The 16,770-nt window shown below is 41.6% G+C and overlaps 1 protein-coding gene across 3 annotated transcripts; it reads right to left on the bottom strand.

The window, feature by feature from the left end:
* Window positions 1-1,952: 1,952 nt before the first annotated feature.
* On the bottom strand, window positions 1,953-16,760 carry epn3b (epsin 3b). Of its 3 annotated transcripts, none has more exons than XM_085459996.1 (12): window positions 16,425-16,760; window positions 10,870-11,104; window positions 10,540-10,698; window positions 10,231-10,314; window positions 9,794-10,091; window positions 9,345-9,463; window positions 7,986-8,072; window positions 5,379-5,502; window positions 5,109-5,279; window positions 4,611-4,706; window positions 3,895-4,188; window positions 1,953-3,805 (listed from the first exon to the last, which is right to left on the bottom strand). In XM_085459996.1, the coding sequence occupies exons 2-12, from the start codon at window positions 10,936-10,938 to the stop codon at window positions 3,513-3,515; spliced, it is 1,794 nt and encodes a 597-aa protein (XP_085316122.1). In that variant the 5' UTR covers window positions 10,939-11,104; window positions 16,425-16,760; the 3' UTR covers window positions 1,953-3,512. The 3 variants fall into 3 exon arrangements, with proteins under 3 accessions (XP_085316122.1, XP_085316124.1, XP_085316123.1); XM_085459998.1 differs by having other exon boundaries at window positions 3,895-4,137; XM_085459997.1 differs by lacking the exon at window positions 16,425-16,760 and having other exon boundaries at window positions 10,870-12,072.
* Between the last annotated feature and the right edge of the window lie 10 nt (window positions 16,761-16,770).

Genomic DNA, 16,770 nt, shown 5'->3' with positions numbered 1-16,770 from the left:
CCCCCTTGTTATTCTCAAAATAATCCTCATTTGTTCTTTTTGTGCACTGATAAAACCATTCATGAGCAATAAAAAGAGAAAAGCCTAGAGGAACCAAGCTGCTTAACTTGTATATTATCCACTTTATGAAGACATAAACTGCCTTCCTCTTCTGGTTAATGTCCTGAGATAATTTTTAATGAAGTTCTGAATTTTATTGCACACACACGGTCCTCCTTAATCAGGGCATTGCATGGACAGGATGTCGTTTAAAAAACTGTTTTAAGTGAATACACACTGTGTTTATGTGCACGTGCTGAGACTAATTGTTCCCATGTTACTGTAACATCTCAGTCAGGCTTAGCTTAATCTATAACTCTGAATGATCCTTTAAATTGGACAGCTGCTTCACTGTAGGCCATAATAATAATAATAATAATAATGGATTGGATTTATATAGCGCTTTTCAAGGCACCCAAAGCGCTTTACAATGCCACTATTCATTCACTCTCGCATTCACACATTGGTGGAGGCAGCTATGGTTGTAGCCACAGCTGCCCTGGAGCAGACTGACAGAAGCGAGGCTGCCATATCGCGCCATCCGCCCCTCTGGCCAACACCAGTAGGCCCACACCTGCGACAATGACCGTTTGCTCTTATGGATGCGTGCCTGTATGTGTAATCAGTCTCTTATTTCTCTCTGCAAACGGCAGTCTTATTTATCTTCACTAGACTGTTGCGCTGGAGGTTATGAAGCAAGGCAGATATTAATTTCTGACTGATAGAGATAGATAGTCGTAGTGAGTCATGCAAGATTAACTAAAACACAATTAGAGGTTCAAGCAGAGGTTATGTACTGGCTGGAAGTGAAGTTTATCTATTTCCTTGCAATGCAGGCCCACAAGGTCTCTAAGAACCTAATCGGTACTTTTGCATTAGAGCACAGTCTTCACTCACACTTGCAACTGTTCCCACAATCACTCACTGCTGCCTGTTTACCCCCCACCCCTGCCTTCACCAAATCAACACCACATGGCAATGTTGTATATCAAATGTGCACACCAGTTGATTTACTGTATCAGAAGGTTGAGACTGCAGCTGTTTAGATCTGTGATCAGACTGCACTTGATTTTGTTTGGACAGAAATGCCAGACATTAAAGAGAAAGGGAAGTGTGCGAGTGTTTCTGGGTGTACAGGCATGATTGGATTTTCTCGATTCATTTAGTTTCACTTTTGGAAACCCAGATATTTGACCTATTGAGAGTTTGCAAGAAAGCCCTTTTAGTTGTTTTAATTGATCTTGGAGCCATGCAGATAGGAAGCTGACAAATACCATTATGAATGGGTAATAAATGGAAAATATCTAATGATAGCAGAACCTTAATATGGAAATATAACTTTCCCTCTCATTTCATAACACCCCTCAGATTTTTCTCCGAGCAAAGGCAGTCCAAAGACCTGCCTGTGACACTAAAAGTCTAATTTTCAGGGTTCTGATGTCTTGTTTTAAAAATGTTAACAAACTACAGTGTGAGGAATCGATTTCTTTACAGTTTCTTCTTGATGCATGTGTAGATTAAATTGTACATATGAAAAGATCTTTGCAAACATCTTCTGAAAGCTAGATGATTAATAGAGTTAATCAGTTCCTTACATAAATTTATGTGCAACAAGTAAGATGTTTGGTTGAATTAAAAGCTTGTTTGCACATGGCTAGAGATCAGCTGCTATGGTGCAACAATCAACACGGTGATTACCGTGAAATGTTTGAACTGCTTCTTGGAACTTCAAGTGTGCTGACTACCAGACAAGTAACCCTATCTGTCTTATATCCCAGGGGTGATGTTGCCCAGACTGCATTGCTGCAAAACATGCAGGGTATTAAAACCGTCTTACACAGCACTGCCATCTAGTGGTCATAGTTCAAAAAAGGGGTTATACAAAAAAAAAGACAATACTTCAGAAATTATAATGCAAACACCATCAATTTATTGGTATAATAGTTAATAATACAGCATTATCATTCTGTTAAATACATATGTACTAAGCCTGTGTGTATTTATAGGCAGGCATTTCACATTCAAGTCCAGGTTCAGTGCAGTAATGACCAAACATCTCTTATTAATCTCAGATTCTCTTGTTCCTAACACTGACATGAACAAGGAGCAGAGGAGAAGAGGAGCTACAGCTCAATGAATTGTTCTATAATCTGTAATAACTTCATTTAGATCTGTTCCGCCACATCTCCTTGCTTCCTTGTATATATTCTCATCCTCCCATCGTTTTTTAATCAGAAAAAAATAAAATCACCTATTCTCCTGTTTATTTTTAAAGTCAAATACTTTTCTATTTAGTGAGGTTGAATCGCATTGAAAGAGGGGCAGTCTCCCTGAGGTCCTCCTAATTCAGGGTGGCCAATTCATTTTCCCAAAGGGCCACATGAGTAATCGGGACTGTTGTGAAGGGCTGCGCCCCATAAGCATATACAGAGTTGACATTATTTCCCAGCAGAACTGAGTTTGGCTTATCGGTACATTCCTCCAAACAGTCTCAGTTTCTCATGTTGCCTGTGGGGGAAATTAGTTGTACACCCCTCCCCTAACTAGTGCTAGCATGCACTGGTTAAGAATGCATGGTGGGTAAGATGTAGAGACAGGCACGGGGGGGGGGGGGGGTTAAAGAAGTGATCACTTTAGTGCCAGATTGTACAATTGAACTTAGGCTAGGCTAGTCCAGTTTTGAATCCATCAGGATCATGTTGAGGCTTCTTATCTTGAAAGATAAATAACCAAGCTAACTTAGGATCAGATGCTATTGAGATTGCAAGGCAGCAAGGCAATGCAAAATATATATTATAATGTAAAGGTGGGAGGGAATTGATTAGTTCTTGTCTATGCTTTCTTAAATCTTACAGTACCACACTTTTGGACTTTCTCAAGTGACAGAAAGCTCTAGATGTCAACTTGTTGAAAAAATAGGATCTATTTGAAGAGCTCATCTCAGGTGCTCAAGAGAGTAGCGTAGTTTGGAATCCTGGGTGGGGAAGGCATTCATGCTTTTGTCGGTGAAGCAGCAGCGGTAAGGATCCTGGTGAAGCTTCGTAGACAATCAAAGAGTGTGGCTTCATCCCAGGCTTTTAAAGGAAAAGTTCAGGATTGAAAAGATACTTGGAGTTGTCTCTTTTGATGGGGAAAAGGCATTAGAGGGACTGTTGAGATACACCCTGTTAGTTTGGTGCAGTGTACATGTTTGTTGTGTCTGTGCACCCTAAAGTGCGCCTGAGTGCATGTATAGGTGTGTGTGTGCGTGAGCGAGCTTTTCTTCAAGAGTTCAGGTTAAGTAGCAGCTGTTGTGTCCTTACACAGACACAAATACATCCCATCCGAGTCTACTTCAAGTGTGCACAATGACATCAGACCAGGACCCAGTTCAGGCTCGCTTAAACTAGTCTCATTGCAGTTAGCATAGATTAACCCAAAAAGAGTCAGTTCTGTCTCTCTCTGCAGACCAGAGCTTGCAAGATGTTAGAGTCTCAGAGGAAAGGGTTGTGACTGTGTGTTTGTGACTGAGTGCGGGGTGCTGGTCGTGGAGAAAGGGGAAGCAGGGGCTGTGGGAGGTTAGAGGGAAGGTCCAGGAGTCCAGCAGGAGGTTGTGTGAAAGAAGAGGGGAGGATGGGAGGCTGGTGGAGCAGTGGAAGGGGCAGCGACGGGCTGTAGGACAGCATGTGGGGGGGCAGTGGGGACGTGGAGGACGGTCGCATTTGGTTGAGGGTGAGGCGAGGCTGGTCGCAGTGAAATGGGTTGTTAGGAGATGGTGCGCTCAGACCTGTGAAGACAAAATTGTGCCACTGAAAAACTTAAAACTAACAATATCACAGTAATATTTCTGTATGTAAATTTAAAATGGTGTTTTACCTGAGAGGAAAGGGTTATTGTGCGTCTTTGTAGGGGGGTTGGGGGGTATCAGAGTGTCTAAATTCACCAGCGAGGCCCCCGTAGGTCCCAGAAAAGCCTCTGGAGTCCGACACACACGTGTAGCCGGGGCACTGAGCGGGGGTGCTAGCCGTGACAGGTCAAACATCTCCGGGCTGGCTGAATCTCGTCCGTTTACCTGGGGTTTCACTGGTGGCTCCGTTCCAAATGGGTCCTGCTTGGAGTCTAGACCAGAAAATGGGTCAGACTCTGGTTTTGTCCCAAACAACTCTGCATCTTCACAAGGCAGAAAAAAGGATTTTAAAATTAGATTTTGATGAACGATAATATTACATAATGTTAAATGTTGTACAAATGAAAAAAAAACAACAAAAAAAACAAAACAAAGAGTTTCTGTGAGATTTAAACTTTCAGAGCTACAAAATTGTCACGAAAAGTTCAAAACCCATCTCTTGTAGGTAATAAACTACAAGAGCAGAAAAAAGTGCCATGGCATTACTTTGAACGGTACCACCCCAGTGACAAGCCATAGTACCTCTAAAAGTACAAAATATCACAGGTATCACAGGTATAACAAAGATCATATTGCATGATGTTATTCTTACTACAACCACCCGTGGTACACCATATAAGTCGCTTCTGTCATGATTTCATCTTACAGTAAAGCCCACAGTTCTCTCTTTTATGTACAATAGTACCTGTGGGACTTGCAGGTTGAGGTGAGGACACTGCGGGAATCTCCTGTTTAGGTTTCTCTTCTTCATGTGCAGCGAATGGATCCGTCCCATCAGCATCTGCACGGAAAAATGAGAATCAATGAAAACAGCAGAAGTGCTTATGTTTTTGGATTAAAACAATCAATATATATATATGTGTGTGTGTGTGTGTGTGTGTGTGTGTGTGTGTGTGTGTGTGTGTGTACTAGGTTTACATATCTTTGTGGGGACCAAAACTTGGAACGTTACTATACTTGTGGGGACCAACAGCCCTTATGGGGACAAAAACCCGTCCCCACGAGTTTGAAGGCATTTGTGAGAGTGAAAATGTGGTTTTAGTGTCAGGGTTACAATTAGGTTATGGTTAGGGTTCATTTTTGATGGATAGGGTAAGCGGCTAGGGAAAGCATTATGTCAATTAGATGTCCCCACAAAGATATGAAAACACGACTGTGTGTGTGTGTGTCCTAATGAAAGCACCTCCATCTGTTGGGCTGTCCCACGCATGATTGACAGGACTGCAGGAAGCAGGTGCTGCTTCCCATGGGTCTGTGCGTGAGTTGGTACAAGGAGCCCAAGGATTGGATGTGTTGTTGGAGGAGGGAGGGGCTGTCCAGGGGCTACCAATCACAGGAGTGCTTGAGTGGACTGCTGTTAGGGAGAGAAAAGATTCACTTTGAAGCTGCTGTTTTGAATGCACTCTTGCATCACACTGATGTTCATGTGATTTGTCTGTGATGATCCACCTACCTACAGAGTCCCACGGGTCAGAAGAGACGTTACTGGTGGGCTTAGCAGAGTTCCAAGGGTCACTAGGTGGCAGAGGGGGCTCAGATGAGGATCCAAATATGTCCACTAGATCCAACATGGCAGACTACAAGCAAAGGAAAACATCTCAGGATCAAACATTGTCTTATTTGTTTCCAGGTTTGTGTAAGTTAATGAGAAACATTCAAAGCACCCAATCCTACTGAGGACAGCCGGAGAACTCACAGAGTCAGTGTGACTGTAAAATCCACTGACAACTGTATTAACACTAATGATTTCACTTTGTATTCAAATGAAGTTAAATGAATTGTCTGAGTAAAAATGTGTTATGTAAATATCTGAGAGTCAAACTGAGTAAGAAACTATTGTACACTGAAAGTACAGAAATGTGCACTTGCTGGTGTTCCAGTTAAGAGTTATTGATCTGTTGCAATTTTCAGCTCTACTGAAATATAATGTTTTTTTCTGGGAAGAGAAATCTATTCAGTGTTCCAAAAAAAGACAAACACAGATCTGCTTTTTGGTATTAACTCATGAAAAGAAAAGATCCATGGTATTCACAGAACAATGGCAACTTCCTAAAGTCAGACTGAATCTGCTGCTCTGTTTATTCCCTTACCAATAAAGAGCTTACTGTAGCTCACTTGAAAATGTTTCTTTGCAGTTATGTTTCACTGCTGCTGCTGCTGAAAACACACATTTACAATTGCTATGATAATTTCTGACGCCCTTCTGCGTTACACAGTCCATTGCTCTATTACTGTAGAGTATAATTTATTAATAAGATCCACCACAGCATCTGCATCTTGCATCTGGTGTTTGTGCTTTATGTATGTTGTAATGAGCGTACATTATATAATGAAATGAAAATTGCTTGAGGTCATTCAGAAACGGTGTCATCGTTTCATAAATTTCTCAGGTTGTACTGTTTAGAGACCACTCTGCAGCACAGCAGTTGCAGAAGAGAATCCTACAGGACAGTAAACAGGAAGATATCTACCTACAGAGAAATTTCTATTTCTGCTCACAGAAAAGCATCAAATGAAGCTTCTATGTTATCTTTCAGACCCTGCCCATGTGGTAAAACTATATCATACTGGGCTGAACCTGCATTGTAATGCCATGTTAAGAGGAAATGTGAGTTAGAACATGGAAACAAACACCTACTTTGTTTTTAATTTAAAAAACTGAAATGGCATAAAAAACACAAGTCATCACTGCCATTTCACACAAATATGGCGACATATGATCTACTGCTTGAACTATGATTCCTGACTTTGTAAGTCAGTCAAGCTTATTTTCTCACTGCTCTTAGTTTTGCTTTACCAGTTTTCAGTTTTAATTATTTCAAATATGTTCATATCAGATTGTTGCATGTGAAAATTGAAAGGTAGCAGAAAGAAATGTCAGGTTTATGTGTTTACATTTCTGCTCCACACAAAGAAGGGTTTTGCTTTTTGTAAATTCCAATTTGACACTAGAGGGCCGCTTTCACGAGAATCTGTTCAATAGAGTTCAATGTTCAACATAATCGGTCACAAAGTGCAGACAGGGCCCCAGTGCAATCACACTGAAAACAGGCTTAAGAGAAAACTTATGTAAGTTTTAATTTTTTTAAGGAGGTAGTTAAAACAAACTGACTTTTCTAATAAAGTATACTTATATTTAGTATCTTTTATGCTAAACACAAAATCTTAAGATTTTGTCAGTGAAAGAGCCATTTAGAGGTTAACTTTTCCCCTTTTCCCTCTATTTTTCATGTGATGGCATAACAGTGATTTCGATCATTTACTAGTCCCTAAAGCGCTTTACACAACCAGTCATCCACCCATTCACACACACACTGGTGATGGCAAGCTACATTGTAGCCACAGCCACCATGGGGCGCACTGACAGAGGTGAGGCTGCCGGACACTGGTGCCACCGGGCCCTCTGACCACCACCAGTAGGTAACGGGTGAAGTGTCTTGCCCAAGGACACAACGACTGAGACTGTCCAAGCCGGGGCTCGAACCGCCAACCTTCTGATTACAAGGCGAACTCCCAACTCTTGAGCCACGATCGCCCCTAATCAAAGTTTTAATTCTAATCTTAAAAACAGAGAGAGGCCTGAAACCTGAAGGTTCTGCCTCCTATCCTACTTTTAGACCAGTTACAAGGCTTGGGAACCTTTACATAAGACTGCAGCTGACTCTGATTGGCTTGTTGACAGGCCAATGAGTAAAGGAGCTGATGTGCTACAAGATAAGAAGTATGCTTTCAGGGAAATGTCATGCTGAGCTCAAGGTTAGACACGACAGAGTCATTATCATTCAGCAAGCACCTCTTTCTCTTCTCTCAGCTTTCTATTGTCTCTCTCTCAACACTCGATCATAAGGCTGTTTTGTTGTTTATTTTATTTTATTTTTAGGCTTGTTGTCCATCCCTGCCTCGTAGTCTGCAGCCTATATTCAACTTCTTTCTCCAAATGCCTGCCAGCAACCACCTACAAATGCATCCGCCCACCTTTTCATACAAATTCACACTCATGTTCTATGCATGTACCCACACACATGGCATCCATTGTATACAGACACATTTTTGAACTCACCTCGTGCGTCTCTGACTGGCTCTCTCTCCGGCTCTCATCCAGGGCCTTCTGTAACAGTGACTCGTCTCCTTGGCGACAGCGCTGCTCCTGCAGGGGCGGTATTGTGACATCATCAGCATTACCATCGTGGCAATGAGTGCAGACCCGCACACAAAAACTGGCATTGGTTAAACACTTTTCTGCTGCTTGGCCCAGCAGACCGAACGCGGCACTGGTGGCTGTTTTGTACTGTTGAAATATTTAGTTTACAAAGAGCAGAAGCTGGGTAAGCGCAAAGCAGAGAGAAAATCTTCCAAAATTACACATGAGAGTTGAAGCAGTACTTGTATGAAAAATCATATGAGATGATATCTCCTGATAAGGAGACAGGTGGTAAAAGCTGGAGAAAAGGAAGAAGAGGGTTAGTGAGATCGCCATTATTCAGAACTGTAACTGCCAAAAATTCAAAATAAAGAAACGCACGAATGAATGACTCAAAATACACTAAATGTGCAAAAACAGTGTTAAAAAATAAATGTAAGCGTTAATCAATTTATAAAATGCAACTTAATTGTATTTCTGTTTAAATTTGCTTCCATATTTATTTACATCACAGTAATGCGTCCTAACTCTATTTTCCCTTTAAATTTGCCATTTATTAATTTCATTCCCCGCATCTTGTCAAGTCAATTACGTTCCACTTAATTTTCAGTGTTTTATTTTTGGATAATGTGCTTCTTCTTTATTCTCCAAATGAGGGAGCTGTCATGTAAAATGTAAAGTTTGTGCCTGTTGGTTCACTGGCACCAGGTGCACAGCACAAATGACAGCCTCTAGTCAAAGAGACTGGAGGTGCTTAGCTAATGTAGCTGAAAATCATGCTCTCAGTTTGTACCTTTAATGGCCAAGAAAATGTATACATTAGAACAAAGACGAATAACTAAAAAAATGCAAATGACAAAAGAAATATCAAATTAATGTTACATTTTAAAAATACCAGGAAAATCTCAGTAAAAGCATATGAGCCATGTCGTCAAATACACAAAAAGACACACAATATTTAATAATTGCTTACTTTAAGCTCTGAGGTGTGTTTCTGTGTGTACCTGCACATGCTCCGTTAGGCTAAGGCTTTGAGCAGTCTGTAGTTCTGTGTCTCCATCTGTCTCTATGGTAACAGGGGAAGGAAGGGCTAGCTGAAGGTGGGCGAATGTTCAAAATGTTTGCAACATTTTCATTTTCATTACTGGAATCATCAAGAGGCACTGAATACAGAGGACTTATTTGTGTGTATATGTGGACAGGAGCTACACCTGAGGACATCCACATTATCATACCGTGCGTGTGTGTGTGTATGTGTATTGTTGTGTGTTGTTTTACCTTCTGACTCTCCTCCCTGCTCATGGCTAAAGCCAGCTGGAGCTGTAACTCCTCTTCCCCACTGGTCTGAGGTCGAGCCTGCTCCAGGTCTGAAGCGGCTCGAGGAGACGAGGACGAAGCTGCGGAGGGATTTTGGGAGAATGGAATAAGACCGAGTTAGGAGAAACGATTGATGTGGGGATGATGATGTTCCAGAAAGACAAGAAGCACACAAAGTATGGGGCTCATTTGAATATTTTCAGGCCTACGCTGCAGTATTGATAATCCATGTGGTTGTCCAAAGTGCTGGGTGACAGCGCAAAAAACATTTAATTAGGGATGCGGCAATGATCCTGAATTTAAATGTGTATTTTTAACTCTTGATCTATTTATTCGCAACTTGCTATCATACAATAGAAGGCGGTTAGTGTTCCAGATAAGTTTACTCACAGTTTACTCACAATACTCACAGTTAAAGGAAGACGGAGAGCCTCTGGAGCGACTGAATTCCTCCCCGTATAGCACAGCCATGCTGGGCTGACTTGTGCGTCTGCCTGGGTGATACGCTGGGGGTATACCTCCATAAACACCTCCACCCCCTCCACTGCCTCCACCAGCCATTCGCTCCTTGGTCTTAAGGGCTTGACTCCTCTCCTGGCGCAGCCGCTCCTCGTCCCGAAGGAGGCAGACCAGTTGGCGTGCTTTTTCCCTTACGTTGGCCCCCTGGTCTCTGCCATCACGATCCACATACTGAAAGTCGCGCAGGGTCTGAACCACACACAAAAGACATCACAGTGAGTTTTTTTTAAGTATAAAATTTAGCTAGCTGAACAGACGCAGGGTTGTGGTTAACATGATGTGATCAATAAACAATGATCAATCAGCTCTTTTTGTTGCACTCCAATACCTGAATAGTGAACGCATTCTCACGGCACTGCTGGGCCACCCTTTCTGATCCTGTCTTCAGCAAGTAATCCAACAGTGTCAGGGCCTGGAGTCAAATCACGATTAGCACATTTATTCCCAAATACTTTTTGTAGTCAACATATTGTGCACATTACAACTGACATTTTCATCCAGAAGAACAAAATTTAAAGATGCATGACTGTTATTCAGTGGAGCTAGTGAGTGTCGGTGGATGGCCAACAAGTACAGAGAAGCTACAGTTTACAAAGTCAGATTAAACAACAACACTCATGTCTTTTCATGAAATCACCTTGTAGACATGTCTCCAGTTCTTGCCGCTGTCATTGAGGCGCTTCCACACCATACCCATGACCTCAGCAAACGCCACCACATTGAAGGTTAAGTCAGCAATCTCTGACATGAGAGACGAGGATGGCCCCCATGGATCGTTTGAGGTGGCCTCACGAACCTGCACGTTGGCAGCACAGGAATAACATCCATTTATGTTTTACGTCTGAGAGATCTCAAGTGCTTATCTGTATGATGGTCAGCAGTGAAAGAAGCACAGACTTTTTGTTTTTAATCTAATATGACTAATAAACAGTGACACTCGAAGAAGATAGCACATTTAATACAATACCTTGATCTCTGCTTCTGAATAGTTGTGTACAATATTCTTCACCTGCCTGCGCAGGGCTGAGGTTGTCATGGTGACAGATGATGGGGAAATATGGAGGGAGAGAAGGCGATAAACAAACGGTCAACGGTTTAAGAATGGGGGAGAAGAGGGAAATGTGGATGGGAGGAGGGGAAGAGTGGGGAGGTAGCTATGCCAGTGAAGGCTCCTCTTTTCTGTCGGGAATTGTAAGATGCCCCTGTAAGAAAGAAATGAAGATGATATATAAAAAGTATGAACAGTATGACTTTTATGAAGTACTTTTACGTCTTTCTCGATCTGCCCTGGTTGATGCAGAAACATAATGCAGCCCTCGTCTTGGGCTTGTACACATCCAATCATCAAATCTCAAATATGTTGTTATTTTAGCTGCCTTTCCACATATGCAAGCTGCTTTGCAACCCGCCAAGCTCCTCCCTTGATGCTGTCTCTAATTTACGTAATGCTCTGTTTGTTGTCACTGATGCCTGCTGTATTGTGTGTATAGTGGCGCTACCCACTCTCCTGGTGGTGTGCTTCTCTCCACACCTTCAGTGGACCTTTCATGATGATAGATGAGGACTTTGAGTGATTTCCAGACCAGATCCAGTTTTATATGTTGTACACAGTGGCTGGACATTTGTAAAGCTAGTGGAGCAGTTGCTGCTATTGTTGCATTTGTGTACTTCCATAGTCATTGATTTCACCGTTTCATATGTGCTGACTCAATCAGAAATCACCAATAATGTATCAAGAAAACCATCAACAGACTGACGCTGCCCTCTAACTTGACCATCACCACTAAATCAACAAGCTAACTTAAAAGCAATTTCTTTGTTGTCTGTGTCAATTAGAGAACAGTGAAATGACAATGTAAACAATGACTGACAGAGCGGTTTCTAGTTTGTGCCCCGTTATGGAGAAGTAGGTCATACTAAAACTCTGGCACTCAGGTGTTTGATGAAGCTACTTGGTAGCTTATATTATTCAGGCCACCGTGCACAGTCTGTGTGCGCGTAGACACACACTTGCAACCCAATTTGCTCTTCCAAATTCGTATTTCACAAAGGACATGGGGGAATTGATCATTAAGGGTTCCTGTGATACATTTCCCTCTGCCAGCGACTATAAGCTTCCACTGACACAGAACGTAATTAACCTACTAAACCAAAGCTGAGCTAGGGTGACCCCCCCCCCTCCCCCCTAAATTAAATCTCTTTTCATCTGTCTTCAACTCACTAAATTGTCAGATGACAGAAAATATACTTTTAAAAAAATCCCTCTAATGACAAACACTACATACATTTTTATTCCTATGTAGTTGATACCCAACTATATGTATCTATGAGGCCAGATGACTAAACTACAATAGTGCACGTCTGAAATACATCACAATAATTTTCTTCTTTTAAATTCAAGACTTTAAAGGTTTGAAACCTTTATAGTCTTGAAAAATCAGAGCCCATCATATTTTAAAGACCTCATAGTATCATGTTATCTCAATGCTTTCAGACTGTAGGCTACTTGTAGTTCCTACAGTTTCTAAAAGTAGGATAGGAGGCAGAACCTTCAGGTTTCAGGCCTCTCTCTGTTTTTAAGAGTAGAATTAAAACTTTGATTAGTGGTGCTTGTGGCTCAAGAGTTGGGAGGTCGCCTTGTAATCGGAAGGTTGGTGGTTCGAGCCCCGGCTCGGACAGTCTCAGTCGTTGTGTCCTTGGGCAAGACACTTCACCTGTTGCCTACTGGTGGTGGTCAGAGGGCCTGGTGGCGCCAGTGTCTGGCAGCCTCGCCTCTGTCAGTGTGCCCCATGGTGGCTGTGGCTACAATGTAGCTTGCCATCACCAATGGGTGGATGACTAGTTGTGTAAAGCGCTTTAGGGACTATAAAGCGCTATACAAATACAGGCCATTTACCATTTTGGACCAAGATTATAGCTAGGGCTTGATCAGGTGACCAGGAACCATGGGTTTTGACTACCGTAGGACTTCAGTGGATGCACTGAGCTCTTTTTCTACACTCACCACTTTTATTATGTTTACATACTACTGAGGCATGTCATTAAATGTTTGTCTCTACTGTATTTTCTGTATTTTGTTCTGTCTCACTATGCTCACTTTTACTTTTTTCTTTGCCGTCATCCTCCTACCAGTCACAGCAGAGGACTGCCCCTGTCTGAGCCTGGTTCTGCTGAAAAGGGACTTTTTCCTTCCCACTGTTGCAAACTGCTTGCTCATAGGAGGTCATCTGATTGTTGGGGTTTTCTCCTGAATACAGCGGGGTCTTCACCTTACAATGTCTTATAAAAGCAGCCAAAAAAACACAGAACACATAGCCAGATGTGCGTGCCTCCAAGTTTATTATCCCCCTTGTGGCAAATATTTAATAACTAATATTCAGGCTTCATAATTTTGTAATTTATTTAGAATATTATATAAATTATTCTATCTATGACTGCAATGTCATCAACCCTGTTAATTGTGCTGCTATCTATATTTTGGCCTGGTCACTCTCATAAAAGAGGTTATAGATTTAACCGAAATGCATCTTCTGACATAAAAGTTACATAAAAACTTACCAGAACCATATTACCATAAACACTGGTAATAAGCAATTCAGAAAAACAATTCACATTAATTTTAAAATACTCCTTTATACATTTAAGGCTATCAATTCTCTTTCCCTACATACCTTTCTGATTTGGTACAGATCTCCATCCCATCCCGGTGCCTCAGATCCTTCTCTTCTCTTTTCCTTTCTGTTCCTTACTCTCGTCTTATTACCACGGGGGGCAGGGCTTTTAGTCGCTTTGCCCCTCGACTTTGGAATTCCCTACCCTCTGACCTCTGAAACATCACTTCAATTCCTCTTTTTAAGTCCACCCTCAAAACCCACCTGTTCAAGATAGCATACTCTATATAACTTCTCCATGCTCTTAAACTTTCTTTTATTATTGTGTTTATTTCCTGTTTTTATGCCTGTCTTATTTGCTCTGTACAGTGTCCTTGGGTGACTATAATGTAATATATACTAGACAAAGCACACAAATTTTCTTCTAATACTATGATGGAAAACTATTTTTTATAACAGATTGCTGAGCAATGCAATAACAAGGTGTTATATAAGTAAAACACTGTTTAAATAAATATATACACAGCTGGACGTTTTATTATTTGATTCCGAGGTAATGATAGTGAGCAATAGCACACGAGGATAATGATGTAGTGGTTAACACATTTGCTTGGCACGCCAAAGATATTTGGATTGCTTCCAAGTGAAGACACAAATCCCCTTTGGGGTTGCGACAGTAAGGGTATCCAGAGCAAAACTGTATAACTCTGCCAAATCAAAGCTTTTATATCTTCTGAGATAGGTTAGTTATTAATTAATTTATGCTATAGTTATGTTATGAAACAAAAGAGTTTCCTTAAAGCCATAAAGCCGTCGCCCTGCTTGCAATTAGACTTTTAGGGACTTCTATTTTAATACCAATATATAATATAATTTCCTATATCCTTTACATATAAATATTTGGTATGTTAGGGTATTAAAATGAACACCAAACAACATATATAGATATTGAAACATTTTTTAATAATAGTTGGATGGTATTAAATATTTTTAGTAAAATATTTCTAGTATCTCTTTCTGTATCATTTTGCTGCTTAAAAATATTTCAAAAATATGGTGACACATAATTTGAAAATAAAACAAGATTATATCATTCAAATGATGTCTTCCCTAAGTAGAAATGTACTTCGATCCAACATATTCTTATATTTAATAATTGTATTAAATAAAAAAAATAAAATTACATAGTAAGTTGGAACTCCCAGTACAAGGACTCTGATGTGGACACTGACCTACTGGGCAGCTGGACATGCACCTGTAAGTACCATTCAGTAATCCATCCACAAATCTGCTGTGTTTAATTTGAACTTTTGCTGTAGCACAGCAGTACACAAAGACTGAAACAAGTCACAGGACGCCTTTTCCTGCTGAAACGCCAACATCAGCAGAAGCACAGAGGACATGAGATGCACACAGCAGGGACACAGAGAGCAAAACTCTGAGAGGATGATGAGTCTGAGAGGGACGTGCAAGAGGAAGAGAGGGAGTGAGTGAGAACGAAGGGCACAAAGAAGAAAGTGATGCTCAGCAACTTTACCAGTATCATCTTTCTGCACAATCATCTTCAGCTCAGATCCACAAACACACATATGCACCAACAAGCACAGGTTATTGCAGTCTGGTGCTTTCTACTTACATGAGATGTTTTAGACCACAGTTCTTTAAATCAACTTATCTGGAGATTTGAGAGCAGAAACTTCACATTGTGGAAGTAATATTATATCTCTGTGTGTATTCTCAGAGCATGTAAGTGGAAGGAATCCTGGACAAAAGGATGAGCCGGGTGAGAGGAGGTTTCATGAGTCTAACAAATACATTTACCCATTTCTAACTCTGCTATAACATACACCATTTGATTTATATATGAATCCCAATTTTCAAAGAGCAGGGGGTTTGTATAGTTTAGTATTTCCCAGATAAGTCTGTACAGCTCACTTCTAATGCACATATCTGATTAAGTCTCAGCACAGGGGCAATCTATGAATAAGAGCACTTTGGAGGTTTGGCTATTGGTCCATTATTAGATCCATATCCATAGAGTATACACGATATCCAAATGGCTCATCTGCAGGTACAACTCAAACAAAAGTTCCCTGAGCCTCTCAGTCATTTAATTGGAACCAGTACCCAGAGTATTCACTTGATTACATCATAAAGTGAATTTGTGATGTTCAGCTCCTGGAGGTGAGAGCTGCATGTATCAGCGATTTTTAAAATGTTAATTATTAAAATGAACAATTATCCCGTGGAGAAAGAAAATCAAGTTAGGGTGATTAACTTTGACCATCTGACGCGTCAAATTGCTCAGACACGAACGTCACTCCGTCGGCCACGTCTGTAGATGCGCATGCGTGCTGTTGAAACAGGTGAAAACGTCTGTGTTTTTCTAGCTGAATATTAGAGTCCAAGGTTTGGGAATAAACGGCGAAAACTCCTTAAAGCAAGGCTGAGATTGGAGGTCAGATTAAGCATGATCGCGTGGATTAGGGATAAAGACAGCTTCAGATTAATGTAAGCGGAAACGGGCATCATTTCCCCCAGAAAAGTCCCGAGCACTGCAATCAACATTTTTTTTCAGGGGGCAAAGGAGAGGGGACAAGGGGCCCGTGGTTGGTCTGCATGATGCCCCCCCCCCACCCACACACACACACACACACACACTCTCAAACACACACACACTCTCTCAAACACACCCCCTCTTGCGGTGGAAACCCTGTGCGGGCTGCCATGTGAGGCAGCTTCCTGAGGAAAGCCAACTGCTGCTGGAGTTGTCTTCCATCAGAAACGCAACATTATATATAGCACTACATATAGCATTAATTTTTGGACTCACTTAAGAGGAAAGTAATTTTCCAAGAACCTCGGGAAACTATATCCCTCTCCATCATCAACCCTACAGCATGCAGCTTACCATGCCCACTGCTCATCTCTCGCCTTGCCCACTGAGCATCCTCGCCTCTCCGCTTTTCTCCTCTCCCAAGTCCTCAGCGTCGATAATATTCCCCCGAAATAAAACTGACTAAGCAGGGCAACCACAATTATCCTCCAGCGGTGCGCGTTTTGAGGAATCTTTGAAAGGGGGTGTCTGAACGGGGGGCCTGCCCTAGATGATGCGAGCCGCTCGGCCTGACAGTCAGTGGTAAAATCCGCATAGGACAAGGATAAGCCACAGCACACGGCTCTCTCACAGTCTCTCTCACTTCAGGCAGCCCCGTCCACACACTCATACAGCACCGGCAAGGCCAGGGACGCATAGC

Source organism: Copadichromis virginalis, linkage group LG6, assembly GCF_057382275.1.
Source record: "Copadichromis virginalis isolate Kocher_CV1m ecotype Utaka linkage group LG6, C_Virginalis_male_GT1.1, whole genome shotgun sequence".
Taxonomy (NCBI): domain Eukaryota; kingdom Metazoa; phylum Chordata; class Actinopteri; order Cichliformes; family Cichlidae; genus Copadichromis; species Copadichromis virginalis.
The sequence above is the reverse complement of the archived record's forward strand: the minus strand, read 5'-3'. Positions and strand labels throughout refer to the sequence as shown.